At 38.4% G+C, this 16,902-nt stretch overlaps 1 protein-coding gene across 21 annotated transcripts in view; it reads left to right on the top strand.

Annotated features, from left to right (window-relative positions):
- Nucleotides 1-11,187, top strand: part of PAM (peptidylglycine alpha-amidating monooxygenase) — a 329,113-nt gene extending 317,926 nt beyond the window's left edge. For 10 of the 21 annotated variants that reach the window (XM_054688174.1, XM_054688177.1, XM_037530112.2 and 7 more), the window contains 3 exons: nt 6,205-6,408; nt 9,663-9,719; nt 10,358-11,187. In XM_054688174.1, coding sequence (XP_054544149.1) covers nt 6,205-6,408; nt 9,663-9,719; nt 10,358-10,542 — 446 coding nt within the window. In that variant the 3' untranslated portion in view covers nt 10,543-11,187. Of the gene's footprint in view, nt 1-815; nt 926-6,204; nt 6,409-9,662; nt 9,720-10,357 lie in introns of those variants that run through there. The other 11 variants (XM_037530119.2, XM_037530111.2, XM_037530122.2 and 8 more) reach the window with 6 other exon arrangements.
- Nucleotides 11,188-16,902: the final 5,715 nt, after the last annotated feature.

The raw sequence follows: 16,902 nt of genomic DNA, 5'->3' as shown, positions 1-16,902 counted from the left end.
TTAAAAAAATTAGTCAGGCTAAAAGTATAAAATAATCTGGTAAATTATCCATAACTTCTGCTACATACAGAGCCTTTAAACTTGCATGTTGCACTACTTTTCCTGATAAATGGAGTACTAGTAATGAGCTTAGAGTCACTGATTTCAAGTGATGGAAAGAGGCTGAGGAAATAAGAAATCCATGGCTATAGAGGAAAAAAAGCAAGTCAATCACTTTTGGAAATACGTTAACCTCAGGCAAGCAGAAAAACACCATCCCATGTATTGGGAAAAGCCTTTTTGTAATGAACTTTAATCTAAATGACTGAGTTAATATCATAAGGGCCTGATAATAGTAACTTTTCCCTAAACTATCTTAGTACCACTGGCACCAACATTCACATGGGGCCATCTGTGTTTAAGGCATGGCCGCAGCTTTTAGAGAAATGAAACTGCCTGACTTCAAGATGCTCACAGCCAATAAGGAGTGTGTGTGTGTGTGTGTGTGTGTACTTGCATACATATACATATATACAAATAAGCTTATCAATGGGATATATTATCAGGAATGGTGAAACGGAATTTAGCTACTGGTAAGCAACCACTGGGCTCTTTTAGAATCCCAGTCAAATTCTTTTCTCCCTTTCCTAGTGTCAGTTTATATTTGTATATCTTCTATCTATAGGGTTTTACATGGTCATGTATAGTTAAGACCTCACTAGAAGTGTTCTAATGTTTACGTAGCCAAATGATTCCTTTATTAGTTGCTTTACAAATGATATTCCTAGATATTCAGACTTAACCCTAGGCTTACTTGTCTTCCTTTCTCATGAAAGCAGGTGCAAAAGAGATGAAAAGAAGCAAGAACCAAGAGGGAGTTTAGGGATTTTATGTAGGCAGATAAGAAAATATAGCCGGCTCAAGGTTGAAAGGGGTAAGATAACATTATAAAATAAATAAATAGCAATTGTTTGGCATTTTTAGAAGTTCTATCCATGTGACACTGCTGAGTGGCATTCATACCACACTCATATATTGAAGAAGTTTTTGATCCCCTGTTTTCCTAACATTTTTATATATAGAATTGTTGGAAACTTCCATTTTCCCTGGAGTAAAGATGTTGGGAAAGATTTTTTTTTAATTTATAATGGATATCACATATGGAGCACAAACAATGGCCTATACAAAAATTAAGTTTAATCTTTACACCAATCATGTGATAATTGTTATTATCCCCATTTTACAGATGAGGAAATTGAAAATCAGTATTCCTACTAAGATAGTATGTGGTCGAGCCAGGTTTTAACCAAAGCCTGTTTTCCTACCCACTAATATTATACTGCGGAGCAAACATGACTGTCACCGATTCAGTCACATAAATATTTCCAAGGACTACACATTGGGATGGGTGTAGTTTAATCTGAATCCACTGAGATTTCAAAGTTGCCTCAAACCAGTTTTGCTTAAATGGAGCCCACCAGAAATTGTAGATCATACTGATTGGCATGTTGAGAACAGCCCAGCCACACTGACCTCATCTTGTTGGCAGATGAAGGATGAACGATGCTCTTCTGTTGGCCACTTCCCTCCCGTAGGTCACCCCTCCTGGTGCACACCACCGAGTCCATTCCGTGGGAAGGCGCCACAGCTTTGCAGCAGAACCCAGCAAAACAGTCACTTTTATTGAAATGCCCTGTGACAATCCCATTTTATTTTATTTTATTTTTTTAAAGATTTATTTTTATTCAAGAACTGGGGTACAGGCCAGAGGCACAGGAGGGTGAGAGGATTCACCAGAGACAGAGCAGGGAGCAGAACCGGCAGATGGAGTGAAATACACTGCTGAGGGGAGGAGCAGCGGGCACGACAGAAGAGGTCTGCCGCGCCATGTGGGAATCTCCATGGCCAGCCGGGAATCGAACCTGAGCTGCAAAGGCTGCAGGCAGCTTCACAGTGCTGCACTCAACTCTCTGTGCCACCAGGGAGGCCCAACAGTCCCTTTTTAATAGTTCAGAATACCTGAACTCAAATGAAGCTTTCTATTCCTCCTTGAACCTGAATGACTCACGTTAAGTCCTGTTTGTTTATTTGTTTGTTTGTTTATTTATTTATTTAATAAATTTAAGGGTTTTTTTTTTTTTAAGATTTATTTATTTATGCATACAAGAACTGGGGTATAGACCAGAGGTGTGGGGGGTGAGAGGATTCACCAGAGACAGAGCGGAGAGCAGAACAGGCAGATTGACTGAAATACACTGCTGAGGGGAGCAGTGGGTGAGACAGGAGAGGTCTGCTGTGCCATATGACTAGCTCGCTGGCCAGCCAGGGATCAAACTGCTGCAGAGGATGCAGTCACAGTGCTGCACTTATTAACTCCTTGCGCCACCAGGGAGGCCCAAGTCCTGTATTTTTTTTAAAGATTGTTTTCTTATTAAATAAAGGCTCTTCAAGAGTTTGTCTTTTATAAAAATCTGGAAGAAGCTTAACCCCTGACAAAAGGGAGGGGGAAACATATCTTACATTTAACAACCCTGTGATTACATGTTAATTGTAAATTTCCAAGTCTGCATAACCATGATGACATCTCATCCCAGCTGAGAAGGGTCACACTACTGATCAGTAACAACAGAGTTTCAGAACCAGGGTTTTGTTCAGGGAGTGTCAGTCATAAGAGACTTAGGAAAGTGATACAAATTATCAAATACACAACAAATATGGTAATATTCCACCAAAAACATAACCCTCTCCCCTTCCCCATCCACACAATAAAAGATGATAAGGTGAATTCTAAGAAAATAAGAAACTCACTTGGGGCCTCCCTGGTGACCTACGGGTTAAGTCTCAGCCCTATCACTATGAAGTCCTGAGTTTGATCCCCAGCCAGGGAGCTGACCCACATGGAGCAGCAGACCTCTCCTGTCTTGTCCACTGCTCCCCTCAGCAGTGTATTTCACTAGATCTGCCATTTCTGATCCCCACTCTGTCTCTGGTGAATCCTCTCAACCACCACCCCACGCACCTTTGACCTATGCCCCAGTTCTTCTACACTAAATAAATAAATAAATAAATAAATAAAAATATTACAATAAAGGAATTTTTTTTTAAATGAAAATGAGAAACTCACTACTGCAGTTAGTATGTTAGACCTCATGGAGAGCAACATATTACAAGGCAAGCACGTTGGCATTTTTTTAAAAGATTTATTTATTTATACGCACAAGAGCTGGGGTACAGGCCAGAGGCATGGGCGACTGACAGGACTCACCAGAGACAGAGCAGAGAGCAGAACAGGCAGACAGACCGAAAGCACTGCTGAGGAGAGCAGCAGGCGAGACAGGAGAGGTCTGCCGCGCCATGTGGGAGTCTACCTGGCGGGCTGGGAATTGAACCCACGCTGTAGAGGCTAGGGACAGTTTCATGGTGCTGCGCTCAACCTGCTGCACCACCAGGGAGGCTTCATTTTTTTTTAAAGTAACATTAGTGCTCTATGCACTTTTCATGTCCTCTACGATGTTACTTACTAGTATGCCATCTAAAATCCTCAGCCTTCAGTTTCTGCCTGTGATAAACCGGTAATAATTGCTGAAATACTGTATTAAGAATGTATGTCTTTTCCTGTGCCAGTTATTCCAATTCCAAATGGCCTCTGGGTAACCCTCTTCTGTCCAGGGAGAGAGAGACACACTTCTATGGCTGAGCTCACACAGGAAGCTCCTTTCTAAGACCTGCCTCCCTTTCTAAACATACGGTTTTAAAAAAGAAAAAAAAAACCTTCTAATATATCAATTTCTCAATGCCCAAATATCTATAGAAACATGAGAAGATCTTGTTTGAGATTATTTTGTTGTAGATAGAATACATATGGCATCTTATGTGACAAAAGAATATATTAGTAGGCACCCTCTGCCCTCAGAAGCCTCAGGTCCTGGCTAATCTGAGAGCTTTTTCATTCCTTCTGCCTCAGGGATACTACAAATTACTAGGGTTTTTTAATGCAAGAATTTAGGACAAAGAGTAAAAGTGACAGAGTTTGGATTGCTTTGTGTTTTGAGTGGAATTCTTAGACTCTTAAGTGGTAAATTTTTTTAGACTTTTTATGCCACTTACAAAGACTTCTGAGACTACTATGCTGTTATTTTTTCTAATCTAGGAAATTTTAAATGCATTTAAAATGTAGAGCATATTTTAAAATATAAACATACTCCAGCCGGTTCCAAAAGTATTTTTAGTCACAGGAAGGGTATGGAAATCAAATATTTCTAAAGTGCAGTGTATGCATCTAAGCAAGTTTGTTACCTCTCTCATGCTTTTTATGTATGCTGACTCTCTTAGTCTGTCACCTGCTTCACCATGGTTCTTCTTTCCCTTTAATGGAGCCCAATCCTAGCTTTGCCTTGTAAAAGAAACTAGATATGAGCTGATACAGTCATTCTCTCAGGCAAACCACTAAATTACAAGTAGGGATGCTAAGTAATTCCTCTGGTTATAGTCACCTTCAAGTCGAAACAAACCCTTCTTCCAAGATGCAAGTTCTAAACCACCAAGTTACATCTTAAGGCCTCAGTTTTTTAATCCTAACATCTATTTTTTATGCTTTCTTGCTTAAATGTAAAACAAGATATTTACCTGCTTATCGATAATGAAAAAGACAAAAAAGTAATTAAGAAGAGGATCACACTTATATTCCTCTTGGACACTGAGATTTAGAAAGTCTGAATTTGAACTAACTAGATCTGTGAACTAATCCCTTCCAAAAGTCACTCCAGTAGAGAAAAGAAGAGAAATCATGTCTCCCTTAATGTAGAGGGAAGAAAAGGAGAACTCAGAGACATCTGTAAAATGGTGATCATAATAGTGCCTCCTCATAGGCTTGATGTGGCAATTATATGGAACAATGTCTGACATATTGTAAGTGCTCAGTAGATAGAAATGAAACTGTGAAGGACACTTGCTCGGAATATTTAAACAAATATCTGGAGTTTGCCATTTGTTTATACCATAAATTGGGCTTATAGGTTTACAGTGTCTTAAGTAATTTCAGAAAAGCTTCCCTGGAGAAGTACTAAATTTATACGCATTAAACATTAACCAAAGATTTTTTTGCACTTGATCTTAGCCAAAAGGCCGAGAAGCGATCCACCAAAGATTTTTTTGATCATATATGTATTAAACATTAACCAAAGATTTTCCTGATCATGCTAGCTAATTCTCTCTGCCATTTTGTTAAATTTCCTAGGGGCCATAGGATGCACTATCATAGGGCAGAAGGGCACAACAAGAAACTGAAGTTCCAGAAGCTTTATGAGCCTTTTGACAAATATGATTGTACTTCCAGACTTTGCACACATACATGTACAAACACATGTATCTGCTTCTGGGGGGCAAAAATGTCTCAGGGCTCAACCTCACATTCAAGTTAGTAGTTATAGAGAAACTTGAAGTACCTTATATAGTTTTATTACATCAGTTTCCCAAACAAGATTTAGTCCTGACATCTAACCAATACCTCCCAATATCACAGAATAGTTGTATGAGTTATCTTCATCAACAACAAAAGAATATACAGTGTATACTTACAGTATTCTGTAAAACACAGAAAAGAACCTGAACAGGACACAGTTCTTTTTTCCATATTGCAATTCTAGAATTACATATGTATGTAATAGACCAATAATTCATTGAACATGAAAAAGATCCAGAAACTAAAGATAGAGGGAAACAAGCAGTAATTAAGTGCTCTTTCTGATAAACACACTTAGCAGTTTTAAGAAGGGAGGTATTACTTTCAATTTTACAGATGAGGTTACTAAGGCCCAGATCATTTAAGTAACTTGCCCAAAGTTACACAGCTAACTCTATAAGAGAACTATGATTTGAGCTCAGATTCATTGGACTTTCTTAAGCATATCAATTCTTTCTCCTATACCATGCTGCCTGCTAATTTTCACTTTGAAAAGATGCAAAAGGAAGATATATAATTTTTATGGAATTATAGCAAAAGAGTAAAGAAAAGCAAGTATCAAAGTAAACCAATTTAAAGGTAGAAACCCATTCACACACCTGCTGCCCGCTTGGTAGATATCAGTCAGATATGGAAACATGGATCCCATGTGCATTGGACTCAAGTTTTTGTGAGCAGTTGTTAACTTGACTGGGTAGGGGTGGAGGGGAGGGTTTTGGAATCTTTGAGTCAGTTGAATATTGTGAACTCTTCTTTCCCTGAAGAATCCGAGGCAGTTGTTGAAACCAAAATGGAGAACAAACCCGCCTCCTCAGAATTGCAGAAGATGCAAGAGAAACAGAAACTGATCAAAGAGCCGGGCTCGGGAGTGCCCGTTGTTCTCATTACAACCCTTCTGGTTATTCCGGTGGTTGTCCTGCTGGCCATTGCCATATTTATTCGGTGGAAAAAATCAAGGGTCTTTGGAGGCAAGTAAAATGAGCCCCTTGAACTTGAAAATTACCTTTGAAAGAGTGTTTGGCCTGATGATCCTCAAAGTTCAGTTGTGATTTTAAGTGTTTTTTTTTTCAGTGTTCTCTATTTTTTTGACGTTATTGTCTATGTTCTAAATACTGTCTGTAGTTAGTGTCACAGGAGAAAATATATCTGGAGCCTCAGAAATTTGGATAGTTGTATTAAAATATAACCTTTAATAATACCTTTTAGCAATTGACTTAAGCCCAATTAATATCTCCAAATGAAACCATGTAGATAGTTGAGTTAAATATGAACTAGCTAGAGGATCATGAAGGAGAAAGAGATTCCTACTCTTAGGAAACAGGCCCGGTCCTCAGAGTCAGATATTTGGGAGTTATATTTTTCCCCCTACGGTGCTTGCTGTAGCTCCTAGCTATACGATCTTGGGCAAGTTACTTAATCTTTCTAAGCCACAGTTTCCTCATCTATAAAGTGGCGATAAATTACTTACAAGGTTCTGTGAGGATTAAATGAAATATTGTCCATAAATGAAGTAGTGTACATAAACCAGTTTAATCCCAGTAGCCTGTACCTAGTAAGTGTGATTTTGAGAAATAATTATTAATAATTACAACCATTAGAATTATTAGAAATAATCATTCTAAATAATTATTAAATTATTTAATAATACCTTGAATTATTAGAATTATTAGATATAATTACAACCATTAAAACAACCAGTGATTTTGAGAAATAATTATTGGTGATAAAGTAATTAAAAAATCATGAGAAGTCATAGAGAATACTTCATGGGCCTCCCTGGTGACGCAAGGGGTTAAGACGCAACCTATGAAGCTGTTCTCAGCCACTGCAGCACAAGTTTGATCCCCGGCCAGGGAGCAACCCACATGGCCCAGCAGGCCTCTCCTGACTCGCCTGCTGCTCCCCTCAGCGGTGTATTTCAGTCAATCTGCCTGTTCTGTTCTCCACTTTGTCTCTGGTGAATCCTCTCACCTCCACCCCCTCCACCCCCCCCATACACACACCTCTGGCCTGTATCCCAGCTCTTGTATGCATAAATAAATAAATCTTTTTTTTTTAAAAAAAAGAATACTTCAACCTCAGCTTTCTTAGGAAACCAACTATTTCTATAATAAACCGTTTCATAGTTTTTATGATGTAGGCCATCACCCTTTCCTTACTGAACAAAAGACAGGGTCCAATCCTAAGAGTAGTATTTTATCACATCATTATAGCACAAAAGCAGGAGCTGAGTTCCTTTCAGGACATCGAGACAAAGTCTGACCTATGATTCTCACCTCTCAGGAACAGTCCCTTTGCTCTGTCTGAGGTCCTAAGGCAAGAGTCTACAACTCTGTCCAGGAAAGAATCCATGGACCAGGGTGGGAGAGAGCATCTGATCCTATTTCAGGCCAAGGCAGCCATGGCAGCAGTTCAGTGCCCGTGGCAAAACCCTGACACAGAAAAGCACACAAAAACTTGAAGCTTCCATTTAATAAGTTCTTGGACTTTTGTTTTGCTTTTCATTTGCAGTCAATAAAAATTGCAAAATATGGTTAATTCTTCCCCAAAAGCACTTCTGTTGAACCTCTGTGGGTATGGGGCTTCGGGAAGCAGGGGCAAAGATAAATAAACATCATCATCGTCTTCATGGAGTTAGAGGGAGGCTTCAAGAGCAAAAATCTTGTATGTTTGTTTACTGATGATGTTTCTCTAGCACAAACAACAGTTCCTGGCACCACTAAGGGTTCAGTAGATGGTTGTTGGAAGCATGACTAAGTAAATGGAGCTCACAGAATAGGTGACACAAAAAAGAGGCACCCGTAAAGGTCTGATTGAGATCAGTATGTTGCAGTGATAAATACAAAGAGGCTGGGGGCAGCAGGACCCGCAGGCAGGTAGCAGGAATGTTGGTAATTAACCCGCAGTGGAAGAAGTGGCTGGAGACTCAAGAAGGTTTGGTTAAGCTGCTGAGCACATGAGACATGGCAATGTTACAGAATGCTGAGTTTACAAAAGTGTGTTGGGAAGGCACTGACCCACATTGAACCATATGAAATTGCCATTGTATGATCATGTTTTATTTAGAAAAATTGTGGTTTCACATCCTTCAGCCTAATATATTTAATTCTAAAAGGAGATCAACCTCTCACATTTTTTCAGCATTTGCTCTTGTTAGATCTTATCCATTCTTGTGGGAATTTTTAGTAACACTCATAAAGGCCCTTCCATTTATTCAGCACACCCTTTTGGCATGTCAACTCCAAATCAGACACCGTGCTAGGCTCTGGATGCACAAAACCTCACTAAGGACTACCCAGCATCCTCGTACGACCTAGTTTACAGGCTTTCTAATCCCTTCCTTGCCTGTACTGCTCTCCCAGTCCACTTTTTTTGCCTTTCCTCTATCATCTGCCTGCTAGCTTGCTCCACAATGCTGTCTCTACTCTTGGTTAGAGATTTTACTGGAAAGCCCTGAGCTTTGTTTTCCTGACCGTACCCTTATAGGAGAGGTAGAAACAGGGTAGTGACTTCAGGGAGTTACACAGCAAAAGAAATGAAATCCATCAGGAGTACTGTCTCCCCATATGGAAGCATATAGCCAATCCTTCCTGGAGGTGGGCATCCCACGGGGAGAATTTGAGTCACGTGTGATAGAAAATACACAGAGATTCAGGTCCTCTGCTATCACGTATATAAATACATTACTATGTAGCTAGTTATGTAAAGGGGAAATGATGTGCATGGTTCCAAATCTTTCTTAAGCAAGAAATATGCTGTTCTTAATAGAAAGAGAAAAAACTTAGACAGGATATCTTTAAAACTTAATAACCCGGGCTTCCAAATTTGTACAAGTTATTGGTAGCTGAATTTTGTCCTCATAAAAAAATAACAGATATTTATGAGCATTTACTGTGAGTGTACCAGGCACGTCACTTTCAGCTTCCCATCTAGACCTTACAGAGAGGAAGGGATTTTCATCAATCCCTCTTTTCTCAGAGGATAAAACTGTGGCTCAGAGAAGTGATTTTTCAAGACTGCACAGCCTGGAAGAGACACAGGCAGGTGTCACAACCAGATCTGGCCTTATATGCGCCATGATATTTTTTTCCTTTGACTTGCATATAGACAAGAGCCAGGCTTTGTTAATAATTTATGAATTCCTGGTTTTATGTTGAAAGTTGAACCCATGGATTGAGGAGAATGATTGGTACTCGTTTTGAAATGTGCCATCTTTTTCTAGCAGATTCTGAACACAAACTCGAGGCCAGTTCAGGAAGAGTACTGGGAAGACTTAGAGGTATGCCTGTGACCTTTCAGAATCCTCCACATTTGGCTCAGAGTCAACAAGCTCGTGTCTTTCAAAGAGCAAGGAGACATTTCTTTTATTTTCTCTGAAAATTTAACTCCTTGTCTGCAGCATAGCATTATCCCAGTGTTAAATGCAGAATGCAAACCACAGACTAACCCAAAGTGTGTGGCTCTGGCAGCAAATTTCCCAGTTTTATTTTTTCTACCTCACCATTCTGTGTTACCTAATTCTCTCCGCCTGCCTTTTATCTGGCTTCATTTGTCTTCAGTAAATTTTCTGTCACTCTGTCGACATGTCAGTACTTGTCATAGTGAAGAAATGACCTTTTCATAAAGTCATGGAAATGAAGAGCTGTTCAGAGGATGCCAATTCTGGAAAAAGCAGGAAGTGAAAAGTGAATCTGAGATGATCCCACAAGCTTTGTTTTTTCCTTATTTATTTTAATACTTCCGTGGGGTAATTTCTTACTCTGTGGTCAGAAAGTACCCCATCCGTCTTTTTTTAAACTACTATCTGTCCTTCCCCATCCCCCAAATGCTAACTCTGTTTACCATTTGAGAATGTACAAGGAAACTGGGAATATTTGTGCAAACTTAACCACAATCCTATGTCATTGATTTCTTCAGGAAAGGGAACGGGAGGCTTAAACCTCGGAAACTTCTTTGCAAGCCGGAAAGGCTACAGTCGAAAAGGGTTTGACCGCCTCAGCACGGAGGGAAGTGACCAAGAGAAAGATGAGGATGAGGGGACTGAATCTGAAGAAGAGGAGTATTCTGCACCTCTGCCGATGCCTGCGCCTTCCTCCTCCTGAAAACCAGGCTTTGACTTAGGTTGATGAGATTTACCAAGAATGCCAGCTTCCTTTCCTTTTAGCACGTTTAGGGTTTTGTGTATTTAATTGTAAACTGTCCTGGCCTATGTAGGACTGTACACATTTTACTTTGGTTTTGCTTCAGTTGGCCTCTATTTCTAGTTAAGGAGTTTCCTAAAATTTCATACCAGTGCCATTGTCTTTATATGAACGTAGAATAGAAAGCAGTCCTCTTCCATCACACTACTAATTTAAAGATGGAAGCTTGCTCATTTACATTTTTGAGACTTTTCTGTAGATGTAAATAAACCTATTCTCTGCTTGAACACAGTATTTTCCCTGTAGCACTTCCATTGCCAATGTCTTTCTTTGGTGCCTTTCCTGTTCAGCATTCTCAGCCTGTGGCAGTAAAGAGAAACTTTGTGCTACATGAAGACAAAGCTGCTAAATCTCCTATTTTTTTAGAATCACTAACATTATATTGCAATGAGGGAAAAATAAAACAAAGTCTCTATTTAAATTCTTTTTTTATTTTCTTCTTCAGTTGGTGTGTTTTTGGGATGTCTTATTTTTAGATGGTTACACTGTTAGAACACTATTTTCTGAATCTGAATGTAATTTGTGTAATAAAGTGTTTTCAGAGCATTAGCTGTCAGAGTGTATTTTGCAATTTTTGCATATTTTCAGGGTTTTGTATACAACTTTTGTAATAATTCTACAAATCACAGATGCGGTAAAACCAACTCAATGTCTTCAACCAAAAGAAATGTGTTGTGTTATATTAAAATTAAGAAGATATTTTGTTATGTAGCTGATATAAGTTAAAAAACAGCCTACCAGTTTACATACATATGTAAAACCAGGTTCTCTTTTAAAATCAGAGAGTTTTTGCCTATATATCAATCAGAAGCAAATACTTTAATAAAAGGTGATCACAGCTAAGAGCAAAACTGTGTCTCAAATTACATATGCAAATGAATCATTCAGCGTAGCTTCCTACTAAGATTTTTTTAAGAAAATTTTTGTTCAAATTCCTAGGTATTTATAGGACTGTTCATCTCTAATAGTGACTACAAATACTTTCAAAATACCTTTTCATAATCCATCAATGCAATTTAGTAAGAACCTGATAATTTTCCCTCTGTATAATAACTAGACTATTGAACCCTTCAAAATATCTACTCACAATTCTGACATCTTAGTAGCTGGACTATTAGAAAATTAATTGACTGATCACAAAAAACAATGAAGGATACAGAGAACTTTTAAGAAAAAAACACCTCCAAATGTCTTCCAGCTATGTTATTTAAAACAATCTAACTTAACCTAGATTTTTTTCACCTTATAATTGATGCCAAAGAGGATCTGATTGAAAGGTTTGTCGCTCCCCATAAATTCACCTCACCATCTTATTAAAGCTTAATTTGGGTGTTCTTCCCAAGTATTACAGAAACTTCTTTTTTTAACTCCTATGATACTCATCATTAGTGAAGAACACATTTTCCTTAATATACCTTTCACCCCATCATTGGTAAATATTTACATGTAGAATGACAACAGCACTATCCTACATATATATGCCTGTTTCCTGTATCTTATAAATTTTTATTTCAAATTAGAAATAGTTCAGTGCCCAAGACACATTTTATAAGTTGTCTTGATGCTATTTGAATTTTCTTACATTGAGGAAATTAGTTGACTTAGACTAAATCCATCTTTAGCAGTGCAGTAAATGATCATCAGCTCCATTAGCTACACTTTTTAATGTTATGTACATCTAATCTTGTTCTTAAACAGTTTTATAACGGCTTCTTGACTGCAAAAAAAATCAAAATGATACATTGTAAGGAGGTGTGAATGAAAAAGGGAAAACAACAGTAAACATGGAAAAATGAATACAGGAATAATTCCATTTACACCTGCTCATGGAGAGAACATTTGGCTCCAAACTTTCTAGCAAGCTCATTAAGTAAACTTGATTAGTTACATAATTCATTATTCCATTAAACATTTAGAGTTCATAATCATAAGGCCAGAAAAGTTTGCACCCAAGTATCTTCTGAAAGATAACACTATGTTGTGTAATTAAAGGCTTCAACAACACCCATAGAGTAAACAGATGCAGTTTTCAGGTCTGTTCCCTTAATAAAAGCATGTGGCATTGTATGTCTAATATATGCAGATGCCATTAAAAAAGAGAAGTTCGGTAAAACTTTGCTGGGGCATTCCAATTTTCTCCTAATATACCACTGTCTACTAATCTGGCTTAATTAAAGATGGTATTCCATAAATAAGCAGAATTGCATTGATTTCAGGCGATTTCTTCCTGATTATTACCCTTACCTGAACTTCATTTATTAATTTTTTTTCTTTTTTCTTTTATTTATTTATTTAAAAGATTTATTTATTTATACAAGCACTGGGTACAGTCAGAAGCGCGGGAGGGTGAGAGAGTTCACCAGAGCCAGAGCAGGGAGAAGAGCAGGCAGACTGACGAAGTACACTGCTGAGGGGAGCAGCAGGCGGCAGGAGAGGTCTGCGCCCCGTGTGGGTCTGCGCCCCACCCTGTGGCCGGGGATCGAACCTGCGCTGCAGAGCCTGCGGGCAGCTTAGCAACCCAGTGCTCAACCGCTGCGCCACCGGGGAGGCCCTTTATTTATTTATTTTTTACATCATTGTTCATTTTTAAACAAATTTTGCTCCCCTCCCCCCAAGTGTAGCCCCCATAGAATTTCCTTCACCAATGCACCCGTGCCCCATTAAATCTGAGATTGCATTGCCTGGGAAGTTCCCAGAAAAGTAGATCCTAGCCCTAGCATCACTGTCACATGGGGAATTAAAAAAAAAAAAAATATATATATATATATATATATATATATATATATATATGCTTTATATATGCCTGGGTACTCCCTCCAGGGAGCCAGTCTAATTGGCTTATGGTAGAATGTTGGTATAGTATTCTACCGTATACTATCCTATAGTATATGATACATGGTATATGGTATCATATACTGCATACTATCATAATAATATCATATTATGGTGTCCAAAATACACTCCATCATATATATTCCATTTTTGCTTTGCCTTTGATGATTTTTAAGAAGTTGAAAGAAGGCCTAGTAGTCTATTTCTCATGGTGAGACACATAGATCTAAGTCAGGGGTGCTTCTTAAAAATGCAGATCTCTTGGTCCCTCCATAAGTATTGAATTCAAAACTCTGAGAATGCGGCTGAGTCAGCTTCCTTAAAATAATTATCCTCAGCTGATTCTTATACTTGCTGAAGTTTAAAAGATATTGCTGTAAGCTGCATCATTGACTTACAGCAACTTTTGAGCTGCTTGGTAAGTGAGAGTCGAGGGAAATAAGCCCTAATGCCAAGTCTACGGCTTCCCCTGTCAGTAAGCTTCTTAAATATTCAATTTATATAACGTCTGAGTGAGAATTTAAAGATGGTTGGGGATTTTAAAAAATAATATGCTGATTTAATAAACTAAGGAAGAAAGCTTAGAACAAAGCTTGAATGCATATAATTCAGGGCCAACTCAGTGAATGACAAAGTTTTTCTTTTAACTCCCCAAATATTATTCTCCACTATTTAAAGTAAAATCAAAGTACAGCTTTTGCTGTTTTAATGTTTTTCAACCATTGAGCCATTTGCTTTTCAATAAGTCAGATATGCCAATTTTAATTATTCAATTTAAAACACTGACCAATTAAGAAATTCAGAGTTTGGTATTTACAGGTCATATCAAAACACCCCCAAACTCAGTCACCCATTTCCAAACATCTGAAAACTATAATTTATGTGAAACATAGCTATCCAACTTTTAGTAACTGGTAAAGTAGTCTAGCTGTTCTCAAAGATGGTGGCTGTCAACTTTGACTGCACATTAGAATTGTTTGCAGAAACTTAGAAACATGACCTACACCAAAGCTTGAATGCATATGATAATTCAGGGCCAACTTAGTGAATGACAAAGTTATTCTTTTAACTCCCCAAATAATATTCTCTACTATTTAAAGTAAAATGGATGGAGTATATATATTTGGACACCATCTTAAGAGTGATCCAACTTACCATCACCAATAATGGGACAAACTGACATTATATACCTCCTTACATGAGACAGTGGGAGGTAGGCAATATCACAGTCATTAATTCAATCAGGAGGAAACAGATGAAGTCACTTGGTCTCAAAACGGTTGGTCTAGACTCAAAATGTTAATGCTTTGGATAGAAAAAAAAAATGGCTATAGAGTTCCTTTGAGGAAGACAACAAGAGATATCCTGGATCAAAGATAGAACACTCCAAAATCAGTGTTAAATTTCTGGATATAATAATATACCGTGGCTATGTAGGAGAATGCCTAGTTTTTAACTGACACCTATTGAAGTGTTTAGGGTAAAAGTTATAATGACCTTAACTTATTTTCAAATGGTTCAGCGAAAGTAAATAAATAGATGTGTATGTGCGCACACACACATATGTGCACATGTCTGCATCTGTGAGAGAGAAAGCAACTATGGTAAAATATTAATCACTGGTGACTCTAAGTGAAGGGTATACAAATGCTCATCATAATAGCTTTTGCTGTTTCTGTAGCTTAGAACTTTGGAAAAAGCGGAGACAAATTTCACTACTGAAATTTATCCATCGAATAAAAACTCCCCATTTCCCTCTGCCCCCACCTGACAACCACCATTCTACATTCTGTTTCTATGAATAAAAAGTATAATATAATTTAATACAATATAACACGAAAAATAGTTTGACTTTTTTTTAAAGATTTACTTATTTATGCATACAAGAGCTGGGGTGTAGGCCAGGGGTGGGGGTGGAGGGAGGTGAGAGGATTCACCAGAGACAGAGTGGGGAGCAGAACAGGCAGATCAACTGAAATACACTGCTGAGGGGAGCAGCAGGAGAGACAGGAGAGGTCTGCTGCACCATGTGGGTTACCTCCCTGGCCGGGGATCGAACTCATGTTGCAGTGGCTGCAGATTGCTTCACAGTGCTGACGCTTAACACATTGCATCACCAGGGAGGGCCCAGTTTGACTTTTTTTTTTTAATTTTAGCATAAGCAGCATGAATAAGGCAAGGATTCGCTCAGTGACAGAAAGATAAGTCAAAGAAAATCAAGGCAATTTAGAAGTCTTAAAAATTAAAATTGCTGTATCATAGTCCTAATGAAAAGTAAGCTAGAAGACCTTTTGCTAGATTCACTTTTATCTAATTGAAAATAATTCATCTTTTTTTGTTAAAGATTTATTTATTTATACAAGAACTGGGGTACAGGCCAGAGGTGCAGGGAGGGTGAGAGAATTCACCAGAGACAGAGCGGGGAACAGAACAGGCAGAAGAACTGAAAACACTGCTGAGGGGAGCAGCGAGCAAGACAGAAGAGGTCTGCCGCACCATGTGGGTATCTCCCTGGCTGGTAGGGAATCGAACCTGTGGTGGAGAGGTTGCAGACAGCTTCACAGTGCTGCGCTCAACCCACTGCACCACCGGGGAGGCCCTTATCATACCTTTTCACCTTTTCATTAACCAACAGTATACTTATGTTCATCTCAGTTTATATCTAGGAGGATCTTGACTTTTGTCTGTTTATCAAGTATTTAATTTCTGCTACTAGTATGAAATTATTTCATTCTACTTTTTTTCCCCTTTAGCACCAGGGACCTTTTTCCTTTTCATCTAATTTGTCAAAGGTGACAAACAGAGAAGAAACTACTTCAACACTGGGAGCATAGTCTCAGGAAGAACATTCAAGGCTGCATATGAGAAAGGTAAATTACAAAGATTTTGTGAGGGAAGGCAAGAATTGATGAAAAAGAAATCCTGGTGCAATGTAGAGGAGTAGCAAATGTAGAGGAGTAGCAAAGCTCCTAAAGAGTAGTGGATAAAAAAGGTAATTATGGATTTTCTTCTCTTCTCAATGGAGATGCTATTTGTGACTGAGCAATATCTTAACAAAAGTTCTGAAAGCTGCCAGGTGATTTATTAACAGGTTTATCTACTTATTCCAAAGTTTAGAATTTGCTTCTTTTCAGACATTCCAAGAGTCAAATTGAGAAAATACTTCTCAGAAAGACATTAATAATAAATAGCTTGGATTCTATTGACTTACTCATTCTCCTGATACTGTTCCTCCCTTCTTTTTTTTTTTTTCTTTTAAGATTTATTTATTTGTGCATACAAGAGCTGGAGTATAGGCCAGAGGTGTAGGGGGATGGGGGTGAAAGGATTCACCAGAGACAGAGTGGGGAACAGAACAGGCAGACTGACTGAAATACACTGCTGAGGGGAGCAGCGGGCAAGACAGGAGAGGTCTGCTGCACCATATGG

Source organism: Talpa occidentalis, unplaced genomic scaffold, assembly GCF_014898055.3.
Source record: "Talpa occidentalis isolate TD23 unplaced genomic scaffold, MPIMG_talOcc4v2.1 talOcc4.6, whole genome shotgun sequence".
Taxonomy (NCBI): Eukaryota; Metazoa; Chordata; class Mammalia; order Eulipotyphla; family Talpidae; genus Talpa; species Talpa occidentalis.
The sequence above is the reverse complement of the archived record's forward strand: the minus strand, read 5'-3'. Positions and strand labels throughout refer to the sequence as shown.